This window comes from Eretmochelys imbricata, chromosome 22, assembly GCF_965152235.1.
Source record: "Eretmochelys imbricata isolate rEreImb1 chromosome 22, rEreImb1.hap1, whole genome shotgun sequence".
NCBI lineage: Eukaryota > Metazoa > Chordata > Testudines > Cheloniidae > Eretmochelys > Eretmochelys imbricata.
In genome coordinates this window covers 8,727,424-8,745,212 of record NC_135593.1, presented here as the reverse complement: position 1 = coordinate 8,745,212, position 17,789 = coordinate 8,727,424, and the positions used below count along the sequence as shown (strand labels likewise).

Sequence of the window (17,789 nt, the reverse complement as noted above, 5' to 3'; positions counted from 1 at the left end):
CAACTCCCACCCCCCAAGTTGAGTGCTGCTGATTGCTAGTAGCTGAAACCCGTGAAAACTGATCAGGTGAAAGCCTTGATTCAGACTGATGCCATTCCTGCAAAGCAAAGCCACTGGGAAAATTGGATCAAGGTTGGAACTGGTGGGACCGAGGCACTGAGCAGTGCCAGTAGCAGGCTGTTGGCTATGGTGTCTCTTCCCACCACCAGAGACTCGGATGAACCTGAGTCTTGCCGCCATTAGGATGTAACGCAATGACCCAACCGACTGCACAAGTCTTTTCACAATGAGGACACCTGCAGCAGGACTGGTCACTCTTTCCCCCTGAAACAAGCAAGAACTTCCCTGCTTCTAAAGCTGCACAACTACTTGTGCCCATGTTGCACTTCCTAACTTGTGTGCGTGGCCGCAGAATGCCACAGCGCTGGGTGCCCTGAATAGATTCAATTGGCTTCTCCCTGCTCTGAGAGCAACCATCTCCCTAAGACAGCGCTGGGTCTGTAATTGCTTCGGGAGGATCCAACAGGACACTAGCTCCCAGTCAGCTGCAGCTCCTTGGAGCATGGCTGGTTATCACAGCCAGGCTCTCGCCTCTAGTTCAGCAGTGATAACTCTCTGGACGGGAGAGATTCTTGCTCCTTAGCATGAAAACAGCTCCCTCGGCATCCTTCCCCAGCCTGGAGGGATGCAGCGAGAGCCCAGTTGACGGGTGTTGCAATCTGACTTGGTTACTCCCCCTGACAGTTCAGCAGCAGGTAGGAGCTAGAGGTATTTATCCATGCCCACATAAACAATCAATGCTACTGCAGCCTGTTTATGGAGGGACAGTGCCGCGTGGAGAGGAGAGTGCTGAGGAGGGCTCCAGACGACAGCTCTGCAGAGGGCTGTCTCCTGGTTTTGTGTCTCACTCCATAAAGTGTGTTGAGATCCTGTCCAATTGAATTTGAGGAGGCAGGGAGGGCTTTTGTGCTGGTCTTAAATAGCTCTGAATGGGAAATGTGGTGGTTTCGCTTCCTTCCTGTCCCACAAAACATGGAGAGAAAGCAACTGAGCCGTGCAGGGGTCCCAATATATGAACCTTACACCCTAGCTGGTGCCAAGCTTCATTTCCAATTGACTTTAACCTCTGGGAAAGGCTCTGCAATAACAGCACAGAGGCCATCTGATCATCAGGATGCTGGGGTTTTCATTGTGATGTGGCCACCTCTCCACAAAGAGCTAAACTGAGAACCTGCCAACCTTTCCCTCCTGCCCAAACTCTAAGGAGTTTGGATGCAGAACTCCATCACTGAACCATCTCTCTTGTAAAATCACTTGCTGTCCATGAATGGTGCAGAAGTGCCTGCATTTGACTGGATTGAGGCTGCGTTCTGGGTCTCAAGTCTCTTGTTCTTGCACGTTAGCCCAATGAGTCCCAGATTCGCTTATACCAGTGCAGATGTGCTGTGCCAACGTAATATGGGGGTTGCACTTATTTGAAACGGGTCAGCCACATTGGTACAGTGCATCTGCACCGGGGGACACACACAAGCACAGCTACATTGGTATGGCTTGTAAATTACACAATCTTAGATTCTTGTGCAAACTAGGGGCCTGTGGTGGAATCTGCGTGTAAGGGAGACTACCTTACACCATCTCTCTGAATTTGGTCCAGGTATATATTTCTGTTTCCCAGGATGAGCTCTGTATGACAACACAAGTGTGTGTGTGTGTGTGAGAGAGAGAGAGAGAGAGAGAAATCACATTGGATATTGACATAATCCAGTCCTCCCAAAAACCTGGGAATTTTGGATCCACTCTTTGTTTCTCCATCTCAAACAACTTTTCCTTCAGAAACTGTTCTTCCAAATACAGCCAATAAAAACAAGCAAACTCTGTGCTTTGATAGTAGATACTGCATTGTTTTAACCATATCCTTTGTCCTTGGTTTGACTCTTCAAGAGTCAGCACCTTAGTAAGGGCTAATTTATCTCTTCTGCATGGGGTGGGAGATCAGCTATCATTTGGGAAGATAGAGAAGAAAAGAGTTTCAGGGGAACAATGCTTCTCTCTTGTGGAAAAGAGTATTTAATTGTTTTTCTTTACTGGCTTGCAGAGGGTTAACAGTGCTTTTCTGTATTTTATTTCTGAACTGGGCGAATGAAGCAATCCATGGCTCACAGAGACCGGCCTCTCCCTGGGGTGCTGTTAAGAGCTTCATTGGCTCAATAAACACTTGATGAAGACCTTATCGAAAGCAGGGGAACTTTCTGACTTCATTAAAAATCAAGGGCCTGGGACACTTTTTTTTATCCTCTGTTTCTTTCCCGCTCTCCCGCTTCCCGTGGCTTGGGGAGCAATTCAGTTGCAGCTTTGGTATTTTTATTCCTGCGGAAAGCTTGAGAGCCCTAGAGGAATTAATCCTTCTGGCTGCATATCAGGTGCACCCCAGAGAGCAGCGGGGCAGTATTGCCCCCTCACACCCACACACTAGCCCCAATGTCTCAAACCTGTGAGAGAGGGCTACTCTCGGTGGGGTCAGAGGGGAGAAAGGAAAGGCCTGATGCTCCGTTGCCCTGCAACGTGTCAAATCATTTACACCAGTGTGTGTAAAGCCTTACCATTCTGACTCACTTGGTGCACAGGAGACTGCTGTATCTGGATAAACTCACAAGGCTCGATTCACACCGGGTGTCGCTCTGCTCTGCCGCCTTCTGCGGAGCTGCTCCGGGTTTGCACCATGGCGCGAGGGAGAGCGGCGTGTGCGCTGTGGGTTTAGCAGGTGTGAAATTGGCAAGACAATCTGTTCAACTGGAAGGCGCTGAGCCCTGAAGGATGGAGGCTGCTGCACTGCTGAACAAACACTTCATCATATTGTCCTCGGGCTGGGGGTACGGAACACATTGTTCGCAGTTTAAACCACTGTAAACTTTTTACAGGGCAGTGAGAGACGAACGTTTCCAGTAATTCAAGGAGATGGTTTACTTATTTTCTTCTCTTCTTGGCCAGCTCTTTAAAAGGGCTCAGGGTTCTTCATAGTCTTTAATTTATGGAGGGCTCTTTTTTTCTGTCTGCCCTCTGCAAACAATTCAGCAAACTGGACGAAGGCTGGTTTGCTCTGCAGGCGTCGGATCCAAGTTTTTCAGCTCTGAGCTCTGTGCGTTTCTCTTGACAGCATGAGGGAGCAGCAAACACATAAATTCTGGTGATTGTAGCATCAGCAGGTGCTGAAAGTGGAGGCTGGCAAGGGCGGGGGGGCGGGGGGATATCGTCCTCCTTTATTTTCCATTCCTCTAACTGCTCCTGAAGCAGTTGTTTCCTTGGCTATGTATCCTCATTTCTTTCCCCCTCTCCCGCCCCCCGTGGCTGTGGGAGTGATTCAGTTGCAGCTTTGGTGACTTTTGTCATTTTTTTAAAAAATCAGTTTTATTGTGAGTGAACTTATTCTGGGGAAGGATCGAGAGCCCTGGAGGAATAAATCCTCCTGGCTGCATATCAGGGGCACCCCAGAGAGCAGCAAGGCAGGATTAACCCCCCCCCCCCCCCGCCCCACCCACCCTCCCACACCCATAAACCAAAAATTCTCATTAAAACAATTCTACAAAGTCATGAATGCTACAGTGTTCTGCAGCTTTGTGCTTATGTTTTGGGCCATTGTTCCATTTGGATACCGTGAGTTAAGAATGGGCTTGTGTTTTAAGGCACTGGACTGGGATTTAGGAGATAGGCATTGAGAGAGGAAGGATTGTCCAGTATTCAGGGCACTAGCCTAGTACTTGGGAGACCTGGCATCCATTTGCTGAACTCCACAGGCTTCCTGCATGACCTTGGGCAAGTCACTTAGTCTCTCTCTATGTCTCAGTCCCCACTTGTGAAATGGGGGTAACAGCCCTACCCAGCCTCACAGAGCTGATGTTAGGATAAACATGTTAAAGATTGTGAGACACTCAGATCCTAGGGGCTATGGTAATACAAATAACAATAATACTATCACAAGATGCTTATCTAGATGGACAAGTTCAATACAGCCGCCTTCTGTGGCCTTGGGTGAAGTGAAAGGGTAAATGTCTTAATGATTGGGAGATGCTCACATATACTGTGGTGAAGTATGTAGACACAGGTGTCCCCTCCTGACGAGGAAATTGGGTCAACTAAGGAAGCTTGTTCTCCAAAGAGTCCTTCTGAGGCTTTTCTTTGAGCTAGGGCAAGCTCAGGCAGGATTTTGGAGGGTTAGTGAGAGCTGTTAGGGTACCCATGTGGCACAGGAATGATCAATCAAGCTCATGTCTCCCTCGCTGTCATGGCGTGGCACATGGATTTAAATAACCTGGAGCATATAAATGAAGAATACTGTTGTAGGTACTGAGACCCATTGGTAGTGTACTTGGTGTAAGAAATAGAATAGAATTGTCCAGGTGCCTCTCTTTTACGGAGGAGGACTGTGTATGTTTTTAAAAAGGGAATCTACCTACTTAGTGTTACAAAGCAAGAGAGGATGCTAGATAAGACATGAGACAAAGAGGTCTAAGAACATAAGAATGGCTATACCTGGTCAGACCAAAGGTCCATCTAGCCCAGTATCCTGTCTTCCGACAGTAGCCAATACCAGGTACCCCAGAGGGAATGAACAGAACAGGTAATCATCCAGTGATCCATCCCCTGTCGCCCATTCCCAGCTTCTGGCAAACAGAGGCTAGGGACACCATCCCTGCCCATCCCAGCTGATAGCTATTGATGGACCTATCCTTCATGAACTTATCTAGTTCTTTTTTGAAGCCTGTTATAGTCTTGGCCTTCACAACCTCCTCTGGCAATGAGTTCCACAGGTTGACTGTGCATTGTGTGAAGAAATACTTCCTTTTGTTTGTTTTAAACCTGCTGCCTATTGATTTCATTTGGTGATCCCTAGTTTGTGTATTATGAGAAGAAGTAAATAACACTTCCTTATTTACTTTCTCCACACCAGTCATGATTTTATAGAGCTCTATCATATCCCCCCTTAGTCGGCTCTTTTCCAAGCTGAAAAGTTCCAGTCTTATTAATCTCTCCTCATATGGCAGCCGTGCCATACCCCAAATCCTTTTTGTTGCCCTTTTCTGAACCTTTTCCAATTCCAATATATCTTTTTTGAGATGGAGTGACCACATCTGCATGCAGTATCCAAGATGTGGGCATACCATGGATTTATATAGAGGCAACATGATATTTTCTGTCTTATTATTTATCCCTTTCTTAATAATTCCCAACATTCTGTTTCCTTTTTTGACTGCCGCTGCACATTGAGTGGATGTTTTCAGAGAACTCTCCACAATGACTCCAAGATCTTTTTCTTGAGTGATAACAGCTAATTTAGACCCCATCATTTTATATGTATAGTTGGGATTATGTTTTCCAATCTGTATTACTTTGCATTTATAAACACTGAATTTCATCTGCCATTTTGTTGCCCAGTCACCCAGTTTTGAGAGATCCTTTTGTAGCTCTTCGCAGTCTTCCTTGTACTTAACTATCTTGAGTAGTTTTGTATCATCTGCAAATTTTGCCACCTCACTGTTTACCCCTTTTTCCAGATCATTTATGAATATGTTAAATAGGACTGGGCCCAATACAGACCCCTGGGGGACACCACTATTTAACCCTCTCCATTCTGAAAACTGGCCATTTATTCCTATCCTTTGTTTCCTATCTTTTAACCAGTTACCAATCCATGAGAGAACCTTCCCTCTTATCCCATGACTGCTTACTTTGCTTAAGAGCCTTGGTGAGGGACCTTGTCAAAAGCTTTCTGAAATCTAAATATACTATATCCACTGGATCCCCCTTTTGTCCACATGCTTGTTGACCCCCTCAAAGAATTTTAGTAGATTGGTGAGGCATGATTTCCCTTTACAAAAGCCATGTTGACTATTCCCCAACAAATTATGTTCATCTATGTGTCTGACAATTTCGTTCTTTACTATAGTTTCAACCAGTTTGCCAGGTACTGAAGTCAGGCTTACTGGTCTGTAATTGCTGGGGTCACCTCTGGAGCCCTTTTTAAAAATTGATGTCACATTAGCTATCCTCCAGTCATTTGGTACAGAAGCTGATTTAAATGATAGGTTACAGACTACAGCTAGTAGTCCTGCAATTTCACATCTGAGTTCCTTCAGATCTCTTGGGTGAATACCATCTGTTCCTGGTGACTTATTACTGTTTAGTTTATCTATTTGTTCCAAAACCTCCTCTAATGACACCTCAATCTGGGACAGTTCCTAAGATTTGTCACCTAAAAAAATGGCTCAGGTTTGGGAATCTCCCTCACATCCTCAGCTGTGAAGACAGATGAAAAGAATTCATTTAGTTTCTCTGCAATTGCGTTACCGTCCTTGAGTGCTCCTTTAGCATCTTGATCGTCCAGTGGCCCCACTGGTTGTTTAGCAGGCTTCCTGCTTCTGGTGCACTCAAAAAAAAATTTCTATTCTTTTTGAGTCTTTGGCTACTTCAGACTCTTTTTTGGCCTTCCTAATTATATTTTTACCCTTCATCTGCCAGAGTTTATGCTCCTTTCCCTTTTCCTCACTGGGATTTAACTTCCACTTTTTAAAGGATGCCTTTTTGCCTCTCTCTGCTTCTTTTACTTTGTTGTTTAGCCGCGGTGGCTCTTTTTTGATTCTCTTACTATATTTTTTAATTTGGGGTATACATTTAAATTGAGTCTATATTATGGTGTCTTTTAAAAGTTTCCATGCAACTTGCAGGGAGTTTACTTTTGGTGCTGTACTTTTTAATTTCTGTTTAACAATTTCTTGAAGCGTTGCTCACTCGTGGTCGACTGAAGACTTCAAGGAATTTTTTTTTAAAGAATTGGGATACCTACTCAAAATAACCCTGGCAATACATTTGTGTTGCTGAGTTTGGAGTAACAATGCACTCTCGGTTCCCTCTGGAGTTTCAGATGGAGGCAGTATTCCCTCACTTCCTATCTCAAGCTGTTGTAGAGTGTTAATGTTGAACACCTAAGGGATTTTGTAGCGATGCTGTACATGGGACAGAGGGATTCCATCCTGGCCCTGCAGATGAGCTGTTTCTGTTTCTACAAAATTCTCAGAACCTTTTGATAGGAGGCATGGATATATTTGCATCTCTCCTTGTGAGTCTCCATGTGTCACCATTCTCTTTGGTATATTGTACTACCTTGGTCTTGTGTGCCTTGCTTTTTACCTTCCTGTTGCCTGGGAGGTGCATTAATTGGCCTCAAGGAATTCAAGTCTCTGTTCCTGAGCAGCTGTTCAGTCATTGATCTCAGGAGGAGGGGGCAAGGTGCTGCTCTGGGATTAGTACACTCATTTCACCTCTTGCAAACATGGGTTTGAATCCTGCTGGAGACTGTGGCCTCGGGGCTTTTTACGTGCGGGGCTTCACTGGTTTAACTTAAGGGGATATTGAACTGATTTAGCTAACTTGGTGCAGAAACCTGCATGGGCACTCGTAGTTCAGTTTAAACCAGGCTTACTTCAGTTTAGTTTACATTCATTAGGAACAGGTTTAAGCCAAACTGTAATAAGCCACTTGTAAATTAAAATAAGTGTATCCACACAAGGGTTTGCAGTGCTTTAGCTAAATTGGTCTAAAAACAGGTTTAAGTTAAACTGGTACAACTCCTGTGTGTAGACAAAGTTTGCCTGACCCCCCTTCGAACCTGCAGGGAAGCTTGACTGATTCACTGTACTCAGCCTTTTCCATCGGCAAGGAATCCAGCAGGTGGTCAGCCACGCTCCCTCCGAGGCACAGCAGCCCATCTTGCATTCAGGAGTCAAACAAGATTTCAGTCCACACACAGCTACTTACCCCCTTCTGCTGACTCCCAGGGCGGTGCCTTTACCACAAGACCTTCCCGTCTCAGCAGCACCCATTGCCTTTTTCTGGGGAATAGGGCCACTGTATATGCTCATCCCCAAACCCATGTTCCCCAACTACGGGGCTTTCATGTTTATCCTGTTTTGATGGGGCCCCTTCAGTTGACCTTGGAGTTCCATCCTAAGCCCTGGTATTAAACCAGCTCTTTTTTAGCAGCCAGTTCATTCCTCCATCGGCAGCTATTTCAAACAGAGGATCCTTACAGCATGGGCAAGTTATGTGCCTCCAGACAAGAGGCCAGGACCCATTGCCTCTGTGTTCTGTCTCTTGACACTGGGCATTTTCAGAGCTTTTTGGTGTCTGAGGCTCAGGGGTGACTTGCTGTCTATTTCAGGTCTCCTCTGCAACACAAGGAGATGGTTCAGTGATGGGTTTGTTTTAATTTCTTTTGGGGCCCTATTTCTGTGTAAAATACCAGAGCGGAAATAGCAACTTATCAGCCATCCAAAATAAAGCCAGTTCTATTTGTGTTTGTCAGCGGGTTTATTTCTACCTGATTTCCTCTGTGTGTGTCTCGTCTGGGTGTCTACCTCAAAATATTAGTGCTTTAATAGCACAAAAAATTATTTGTGAATTTAGTGCTGGTGAAAGGTGCCAGATTGGCAGCTTTACACATTTAAGTTCATGCATGAGAAATATTAACCCTTAATAATCGTGTTGCATTGGTGTATCTATGAGGACTGGATTTTAGCGCAATAGGTCTGCTTGATGGCGATGTCAGAGCACTTGGGTTTGAGTCATCTGGGGTTTTCCATTAATTGATCCAGCCTGCCTCACACAGCAAATAAAATCGCTAAAGCAGAGGTATTTTTACTCATGAACCTTTAATGATCTAACATATTGCTCCTATCTGTCCATAAGAACGGCCATACTGGGTCAGACCAAAGGTACATCTAGCCCAGTATCCTGTCTTCCAACAGTGGCCAATGTCAGGTGCCCCAGAGGGAATGAACAGAACAGGTAATCATCAATGATCCATCTCCTGTCGCCTATTCCCAGCTTCTGGCAAACAGAGGCTAGGGACACCATCCCTGCCCATCTTGGCTAATAGCCATTGATAGACCTATCCTCCATAAACTTATCTAGTTATTTTTTGAACCCTGTTATAGTCTTGGCCTTCACAACCTCCTCTGGCAATGAGTTCCACAGGCTGACTGTGCATTATGTGAAGAAATACTTCCTTTTGTTTATTATCATTTGGTGACCCTTAGTTCTTGTATTATGAGAAGGAGTGAACAACACTTCCTTATTTACTTTCTCCACAGCAGTCATGATTTTATAGACCTCTACCATATCCCCCCTTAATCGTCTCTTTTCCAAGCTGAAAAGTCTGTATTTTTAATCTCTCTTATGCAAGCTGTTCCATACCCCTAATAATTTTTGTTGCCCTTTTTTGTACCTTTTCCAATTCCAATATATCTTTTTTGAGATGAGCCACACAGATCTGCACGCAGTATTCAAGGTGTGGGCATACCATGGATTTATATAGAGGCAATATGATATTTTCTGTCTTATTATTTATCCCGTTCTTAATGATTCCCAACATTCTGTTTTCTTTTTTGACTGCCGCTGCACATTGAGTGGATGTTTTCAGAGAAATCTCCACAATGACTCCAAGATCTCTTTCTTGAGTTGTAACAGCTCATTTAGACCCCATCATTTTCTATGTATAGTTGGGATTATGTTTTCCAGTGTGCATTACTTTGCACTTATCAATGTTGAATTTTATCTGCCATTTTGTCACTCAGTCACCTAGTTTTGTGAGATCCTTTTGTAGCTCCTCACTGTCTGCTTGGGACTTAACTATCTTGAGTAGAATCATAGGATCCTAAAATATTACGGTTGGAAGAGACCTCAGGAGGTCATCTAGTCCAACCCCCTGCTCCAAGCAGGACCAACACCAACTAAATCATCCCAGTCAGGGCTTTGTCAAGCCAGGCCTTAAAAACCTCTAAGGATGGAGATTCCACCATCTCTCTAACCCATTCCAGTGCTTCACCACACTCCTAGTGAAATAGTGTTTCCTAATATCCAACCTAGACCTCCTGCACTGCAACTTGAGACCATTGCTTCTTGTTCTGTCATCTGCCACTACTGAGAACAGCCGAGCTCCATCTTCTTTTGAACCCCTCTTCAAGTAGTTGAAGGCTGCTATCAAATCCCCCTCCTGCACTGCAACTTGAGACCATTGCTTCTTGTTCTGTCATCTGCCACCACTGAGAACAGCTGCGCTCCATCTTCTTTTGAACCCCTCTTCAAGTAGTTGAAGGCTGCTATCAAATCCCGCCTCACTCTTCTCTTCTGCAGACTAAATAACCCCAGTTCCCTCAGCCTCTTCTTGTAAGTCGTGCCCCAGCCCCCTAATCATTTTCGTTGCCCTCCGCTGGACTCTCTCCAATTTGTCCACATCCCTTCTGTAGTGGGGGGACCAAAACTGGACACAATACTCCAGGTGTGGCCTCACCAGTGCCAAATAGAGGGGAATAATCACTTCCCTCAATCTGCTGGCAATGCTCCTACTAATATAGCCCAATATACCGTTGGCCTTCTTGGCAACAACGGCACACTGCTGACTTATATCCAGCTTCTCATCCACTGTAATCCCCAGGTTCTTTTCTGCAGAACTGCTGCTTAGCCAGTTGGTCCCAGCCTGTAGCGGTGCATGGGATTCTTCCTTCCTAAGTGCAGGACTCTGCACTTGTCCTTGTTGAACCTCATCAGATTTCTTTTGGTCCAATCCTCCAGTTTGTCTGGGTCACTCTGAACCCTATCCCTACTCTCCAGCTTATCTACTTCTCCCCCCAGCTTAGTGTCATTTGTAAACTTGCTGAGGGTGCAATTCATCCCATCATCCAGATCATTAATAAAGACGTTGAACAAAACCGGTCCAGGACCGACCCCTGGGGCACTCCACCTGATATTGGTTGCCAACTAGACATCGAGCCATTGATCACTACCCGTTGAGCCTGACGATCTAGCCAGATTTCTATCCACCTTATAGTCCATTCATCCAGCCCATACTTCTTTAACTTGCTGGCAAGAACACCATGGGAGACCGTGTCCAAAGCTTTGCTAAAGTAGTTTTGTATTATCTGCAAATTTGGCCACCTCACTGTTTACCCCTTTTTCCCAGATCATGTATGACTACGTTGACTAGGACCTGGCCCAGTACAGACCCCCTGGGGGACACCACTATTTAGTGCTCTCCATTCTGAAAACAGACCGTTTATTCCTACCCTTTGTTTCCTGTCTTTTAACCAGTCACCGATCCATGAGGGGACTGTGCCCGCTGCTCCCAGGGCAGCAGCTCTCAGGGACGGAATGTGCTGGGTTAGATGGAACCCGGGTCCGATTTTGTCGAGCAATCCTGACCTTCCTAGCCTTTTCTTGGTGGGTCCGCCCTTTAATGGGGTGGTGGAAGGGAGCCCCCGTCGGCTGCGCCACAACTATCCCTGCACTTCCTTTCCCTCCTCAACTTTTGTGTCTCCTTTCTTTTCTTTCCCTCACCTCGCTGCCTAATGTTGATTCTTTTCAGTTCTCTCTCTGTGGGGATTCCCCATCTCTCTGGTCCCCCAGCCCACCAGAGCTGACAGACTGTTTGGAAAAAGTGGAGCCCACTGGTGATCGAAAGGAGCCAGGACATCTGTGCTCTTGCAGCTAAGCACAGCTGGGACAGCAGCCTGCATCCCTGCCCACAGGAGCTGTTCCTGAAACTGGCTGCATTAGGGGCAGGAGCAGGGAGAGGGAGAAAACTTGGGCACCTTTTGAAGAGCTATCTGCTGCTTTGCCCACCTCAGCAGGAGCACATGGGGAGCGAGTCTGGATCAGCCTTCTCCTCTGTTCCTGCACTCAGTCCCCAATTTGGGAAGCACAGAGCTAGACTGAAAATACAAAATCATAGAATGTAATAAATAACCCCCTCCCCATCCTGGGCTTTATAATCACAAGAGCTCTATGGCCTGTAACCATTTGCACGTCCTGTCCCCTAACTGGATGAGAGTAAGTCTTCAGAGTGAGGCTTACGCTGCTGATACTGATGATTCCACAATCAAAATTAACTTTCTGCAACATTTGCTTTAAAATTGCTCTTTTGGTGATGTTCCCGCCAGGAAACATGTTTGCTCTTTGTAGGAAGGAAGCACATAAAGGTTGTTGAACACAGTGGAGATTAATCCAGTGAAGCATTTGATCTAACATCCCTGGAAAGGTCCTTGGCCTGATTGCTGAGCTTTAACCCTACATCCCCGAAGTTCTGTGACCCTCTCAGACACCATCTGTCATACTTGGAAATCTGTTAATTAACTTGATTTTAAGCATGACATTGCCCCTAAAGTAGGCGCAGTTCCACACCTTGAAAACCATGTGTGTTAGTTGTGGTTGACCCTAGAGTGTACCATGACCAACTAAGCATGACTAGCAAGATTTTAAAGATTTTAAAGTGTGCTGATGCTGGGGGCAAAGTTGGGTTTAAGCCAACGCACTTTCAAACGTGACTGTTGCCCTAGATAGGACTCTTGTTACCTTGCTGTCTAAGGCTGGTGCAAACTAGCCTATTGATCCCAAGGGCTTGCTCGGATAGCATAAGAAGGCTCTGATCCTGGTTGGAACCATGGGGCACTGTGGCAATACCCACAGAAGCACTGCTGATGGTACCTTTTCCCTAGCTGTCCCAAGTCTCTGGGATAACCATCCAGCTCCCCCAGAGGAGTGCCAGGAACAGGGCTGTTTTGAGAGGGATTACAAAGACCTTACAGCTCTGTGGAACCAAGACTGGTTTTATTTTCCTGTCTTCTTTACTTTTATTCATAGTTTTTAACAGGTGCGCACGCGCACAACTTCCATGTGGATCCTGGAAGCCTGTTGTTAGGGAGATGTATTCCTTAGGATGTAAGGCAGGGGCATATGAGGAATGATATCACTGTAGCTCTGCCCCTTGACAACCATTGGTACTACCCAGAGTTTTCTCCCTCACTTACCTTCGGGTGTTTCTATTCTTAGTGCCACTCTTGTTCTGTCCACTTGCATTTGGAAGCCGGGAAAGAAGCCCTTGGCCAGCATGCCCAGGCTGAGAAGAATGCAGACAGTCTGGCAGAGCGCAGGTTAAATAAAGTTTGTCTTGGCAGGGCCCAGCTCTTGGACGTACTACAAGCCACTGGAGTACAGTGATGATGGAATTACAAACACAAGCACCAGCACAGGCTGCCAAATGGGACAGGTCTCCCGACACTGCTTGTGGGCTGCTATCTGCTGGAACTCTGTGGGTATGTCTACACAGCAACTAGACAGCCACGGCTTCCCATGCCAGCCAACTCAGCTTGCAAGGCTTGGGCTGCTGGGCTGTTTCCTTGCTGTGTAGACTTCCAGGCTCGGGCTGAATCCCAGATTCTAGGAGGTGGGAAATGGAAGGCCTGGAGAAATTGCAAGCTTTCCCCATTGTCAACACTCCACTGTTTCCTGTCGAGCCCCCTGCTGGCACAGACTGAGGAGAGAGCACGTTTCCCATAGCCGGCGGTATTGCACCAGTCTTTTCAGTGCTATGGAGCTGAATCCTGGTTCTGCTGAAGTCAGTGGGAGTCTTGGCATTGATGTGAGTGGCATCAGGATTAAGATCATGCTTCCCCAGGAGGCCTATGGGGTTCCACTCTGCATGGCTGATTTTTGGGGGCAGAGGGAGCTCCAAAGCTGACGGCTGGCTGACTGCAGAGGCATTTTCTGGTACTTGGGAGAGTGCTGTAATGTCTTGGAGTCTGGGGATCCACACTAGATTTAGTAACATTTTCTGGCCAGCATGGGTGGTGTCAACGAACCTTTCCTGCACTGGCTGCACATGCCTCCTGGCTCCTATCCGGAGTGACATTCCTGTGGCTGTAGCCTCGGGATTTGCAGGTTGTTACCATATAAAGGGCATAGTCCTGTCGCAGCAGGAGAGCCAGTGTGAAGTTTTTTTGGAGGGTACATAACTTTCCTTTTAATAGATGGATGGCATAGATTTTTGGATGCAAGCTGCAATGATTTCACTGCCCTCCAGTGATGGAGATGAGCAGAACTGAGAAGGATGGGAGGGAAAGCCGGCAAAGGAGATGAGTACAAAACACAAGGACAGTCTCACCTCCCTGCCCTAGGAGGTTATAGCTTTGGTCTTAAGAACTAGCATTACTAAAGACCTTCAGTTGTCTCCTTAGAGTCCTTCAGCCCCTTCTATTCCCAAGCATCTCCCCTTAGCCTTTACTCACTCTCCCGCAACCCAAATGAGGACTGGCTTTTGGCACAAGCAATGGGAAAACACCACGTGGTGTCCTGCATTGACTTTCTCTACTAGCAGTGGGACAGGACAAGGAAGGCACTCAACGCCAGACCAGATTCCCTCGCCAGGCTGTGCTGGCAATGGGATTAGGGAGGGGAGGAAAATTGGTAATATAACATACTCCCCTCTGCTACCACAGCTTAGGGGCATGCTGCTGCTTAGGGGCTTCCGGATCCCCTGGGAGCTGTCTTCCCTTTACAGTGAAGCATCAAGAATGCCTGTTTTTGGCTTTGGGGTGGGGTGGGGCAGGGTAGGGATCAGGCTGGTCTCTGAGCTGGGTTGATTCTGAAATCAAAAGCATTAAAGATGCTCTTGGCAATAAGGCACCCGATTTGGAGCAAGGAGCTCTGGGCTCTACTCCCATCGGTGCCAAAGTCTGCCCTCGAGCCATTCATTAAGAGCTAGAGCAATCCACAGGCTTGAAGGACTAGTCTGACCTGTACAGCACATGCCACGGTCCCATTGGTGGCCAGTTCCATGAGTAGCTCTCTTGACATTTTTCAGAGTAACAGCCGTGTTAGTCTGTATTCGCAAAAAGAAAAGGAGTACTTGTGGCACCTTAGAGACTAACCAATTTATTTGAGCATGAGCTTTCGTGAGCTACAGCTCACTTCATCAGATGCATACCGTGGAAACTGCAGCAGACTTTATATATACACAGAGAATATGAAACAATACCTCCTCCCACCCCACTGTCCTGCTGGTAATAGCTTATCTAAAGTAATCTTCAGGTTAGGCCATTTCCAGCACAAATCCAGGTTTTCTCACCCTCCACCCCCCCACACAAATTCACTCTCCTGCTGATGATAGCCCATCCAAAGTGACAACTCTTTACACAATGTGCATGATAATCAAGTTAGGCTCTTGACATTGTGTGAGTAACTCCTCCACAGTGCAAGCAAGAGGGTCACTAATCTGGCCCTTGTGCTCTGTGCCTACATTTTCCCATCTGGAGATTGGGAGTAGTCATCTCTAGCTGCCTCACAGGTGGCTGAGGAGCAGCAGCTAATGAATGGCTGTGAAGTGGCTGTGATACCCTGTGGGCTGTTGCTGTGAAGGGAGGAACATTTTATAAAGCCCATCAACCCTTCTCCAGGAGTCCCGGATAAGTGGGAGGCTTAAGAGCTAATTCCCACTGTAGCCATCTTTCACCTCTCTCTCTCTCCCCTGCCCCATGCCTGCCTGCAGATGGCTGGAAGTGCAGGTGACTAACCTGACCTGCACTCAGCGCTGGGTCCAGTACCTCCGATTGCTGCAGGAATCCATATGGCCCGGGGGAGTCTTACCAGCGGTGCCTAAACCTGTCAGGACGCAGGAGCAGAAGGAGGTGACGGCACAGCAGGCCTTGCAGAGCCTGATGGGACTCCTTCCTGGTGAGTTTGCCGTGCGATAAACACCCAAGGGCTCTCTAGCTGTGGGATCTGGCTAACGGGCCTTGGCTCTTTAGGGGTCAGGTTCTGAAATCCATTCCACCGCTTCGCCATGTGAGAGAGCCGGTGCAATAGTGACACCTGGAACCAGTGCTTAATGTGCCGCAGATGCTGAGCACCATGGGCTGTTAGCACTGCAAATGAACGGGAGTTTGTCATAGGCTCATTGGCCATCCCTGAAAACAGTGCAAGGCAGAGGGCTGGGGAGCCCCACAAGTGAACCCATTGCATTGTCACCTCTAGAGATCTGGTTTCCAAGCATGAGAGAGCCTGCTTGTGTTTACCCACGTGTGATACCAGAGACATGGACTTGAAGCCGTCCCTTCTTTGCCCCCCTTTGGTGTGTTTAGTGTGAAACACTTTGGAAAATAGCAATTCTCGCTCTCTGAACTCTGTGCAGTTTTGACACCATTGTCAGCCACGGCAAGATCCAAGACCTGGCAAATTCACCTCACCTCAGGAGTTAAATGACCCATCAATAGGGCTCCCACTAGTTCCAAGTGAACAGCCACCGCGCTGCCCCAGGGTTACTCGAGATAATTCACACAGCCATCTCAGCAAAGTCCAGTACTCTGAGGGAGAGAGGGCCTGCCATTTGGTGACTTCTAAATACAGGCCTCCTCATCTCCCACCTTTAGTACTGGCCACTCAGTAGGTGGTGCTCCTACTTCAGAGCCACTCTCTAGGGAGCCAGTGCCCCAGCACAGCAAGAAGGTGCTGTTCCGCTGAAGGTACTATCTTTCAAAGGAGGTATAAAACAGAATTCTTTCTGCTATCATTAAAAAAAAATCAGGACGCTTCTCCACATGACTAAAATCATTACCCCTGATATGCTGGCCAGATGGTGTTCTTTTACATTTCCCTCTGTCTTAAAACAGCTGCTGTCTGGTTCACCCCAGAGGTGGCTGCATTTCAGAAGTGGGTGAAGTAATCCATCTGTGGATAATTTGTAAAGCATGTTAAGATTCTTCTCCATCTGCTGTTTATTATAACTAGCCAGAGGTTGTCTCTTTGGTCCGGAAGCTCTCTTCTACATTTGGTTCTAGAGCTGGATGTTATGTCTGGTATTAAGATTGGGCTTTAAGATGTGTGTTTTCCTGGTATTTCTCCAAGTCGGGGGAGGAGGGGCATCATTTTCTGGGACATCTAATCAGATAGAAAAGCCTCTTTAACATCCACTGAGTTCCTGAACAAGTGCAATGCGCCCTGTGTTGTAATTTAGACGTGGGTTTTTAAAGACAGTGTCTCTCTGATGTTAACAGACTTAATTCTGGAAATCCTTGGGACAAGCAGATGTCGACTGAGCTGGAACCTGGTCCTTGAGTCACTACATCAACCCATCATAAACAGGTAGCCTTGACAACGGGGCCTTCTTAGCCTCCATAAGCCAGAGTCATTGCTATGCAATAACCAAGTAGTGCGTTGCGCGATGGACTCCCTTGAAAAACCTCACTTAGAAAGTTTCTGATGATGAGGAATCTCACTGGAATGAACAGACTCTTTCAGACCAAGGGCTCTCACTGCAAAAGTTCATCTCCTGAGGCTTTGACGTGAGGTGACGATCAGAAAATATCAACCTCAACATGCTATGAATTATCTCAGGCGATCTGCTGATTTCATTGATACAAATAGCTTGGCAGGAGACGAATCTGGGGTTGTCCCATTGTTTGGAAAGGCTTTTAAGTTAGGCTACGTCTACATCACAGGTGTGATTTTCCCCAGCCTGCGTACACACACTCACACTAGCTCTCACAGAGCTAGCGTGAGTATAAACAGCCGTGTGGCCACGGTAGCATGGGTCATAGCAGCGGGGGCACGGCTGAGCTGTGCTGAGTACATACCCGCCGGTTTCAGTCGGGTTTACACTCTGGATGGCCCAGCCCTACCTCTGTTACCGCTGCCTATGATGCCACAGCTACACTGCTCTTTATAGTTTATAGCTCGATCAGAATCAAAGTGGTCCCCGTGGGCAGAGCCGGTTAGGAAGTCCTATTCAGGGCTTTCGTGAACAGGCAGTGGATGTGTTGCATACACAGATGGCTTGCCACTGAGCACTATGTAAACATAGATTTAGTATGCATCTCTGAGCCCCTCTGCTGCACTCTCCATACTAATGATTCTAACCTTCCGAACTTCTCAGCAGCCTCAGGCAACCACTGTTTGGGGGGGAATCACCC

At 46.9% G+C, this 17,789-nt stretch overlaps 1 protein-coding gene across 3 annotated transcripts in view; it reads left to right on the top strand.

The window, feature by feature from the left end:
• Window positions 1–17,789, top strand: part of SNX19 (sorting nexin 19) — an 83,806-nt gene that overhangs the window by 30,843 nt on the left and 35,174 nt on the right. For 2 of the 3 annotated variants that reach the window (XM_077839850.1, XM_077839849.1), the window contains 2 exons: window positions 15,371–15,555; window positions 16,875–16,962. The exons of the other annotated variant lie outside the window; for it this stretch is intronic. In XM_077839850.1, the coding sequence (XP_077695976.1) occupies window positions 15,371–15,555; window positions 16,875–16,962 (273 nt within the window). The remainder of the gene's footprint in view (window positions 1–15,370; window positions 15,556–16,874; window positions 16,963–17,789) is intronic. 3 annotated transcript variants of the gene reach the window in all.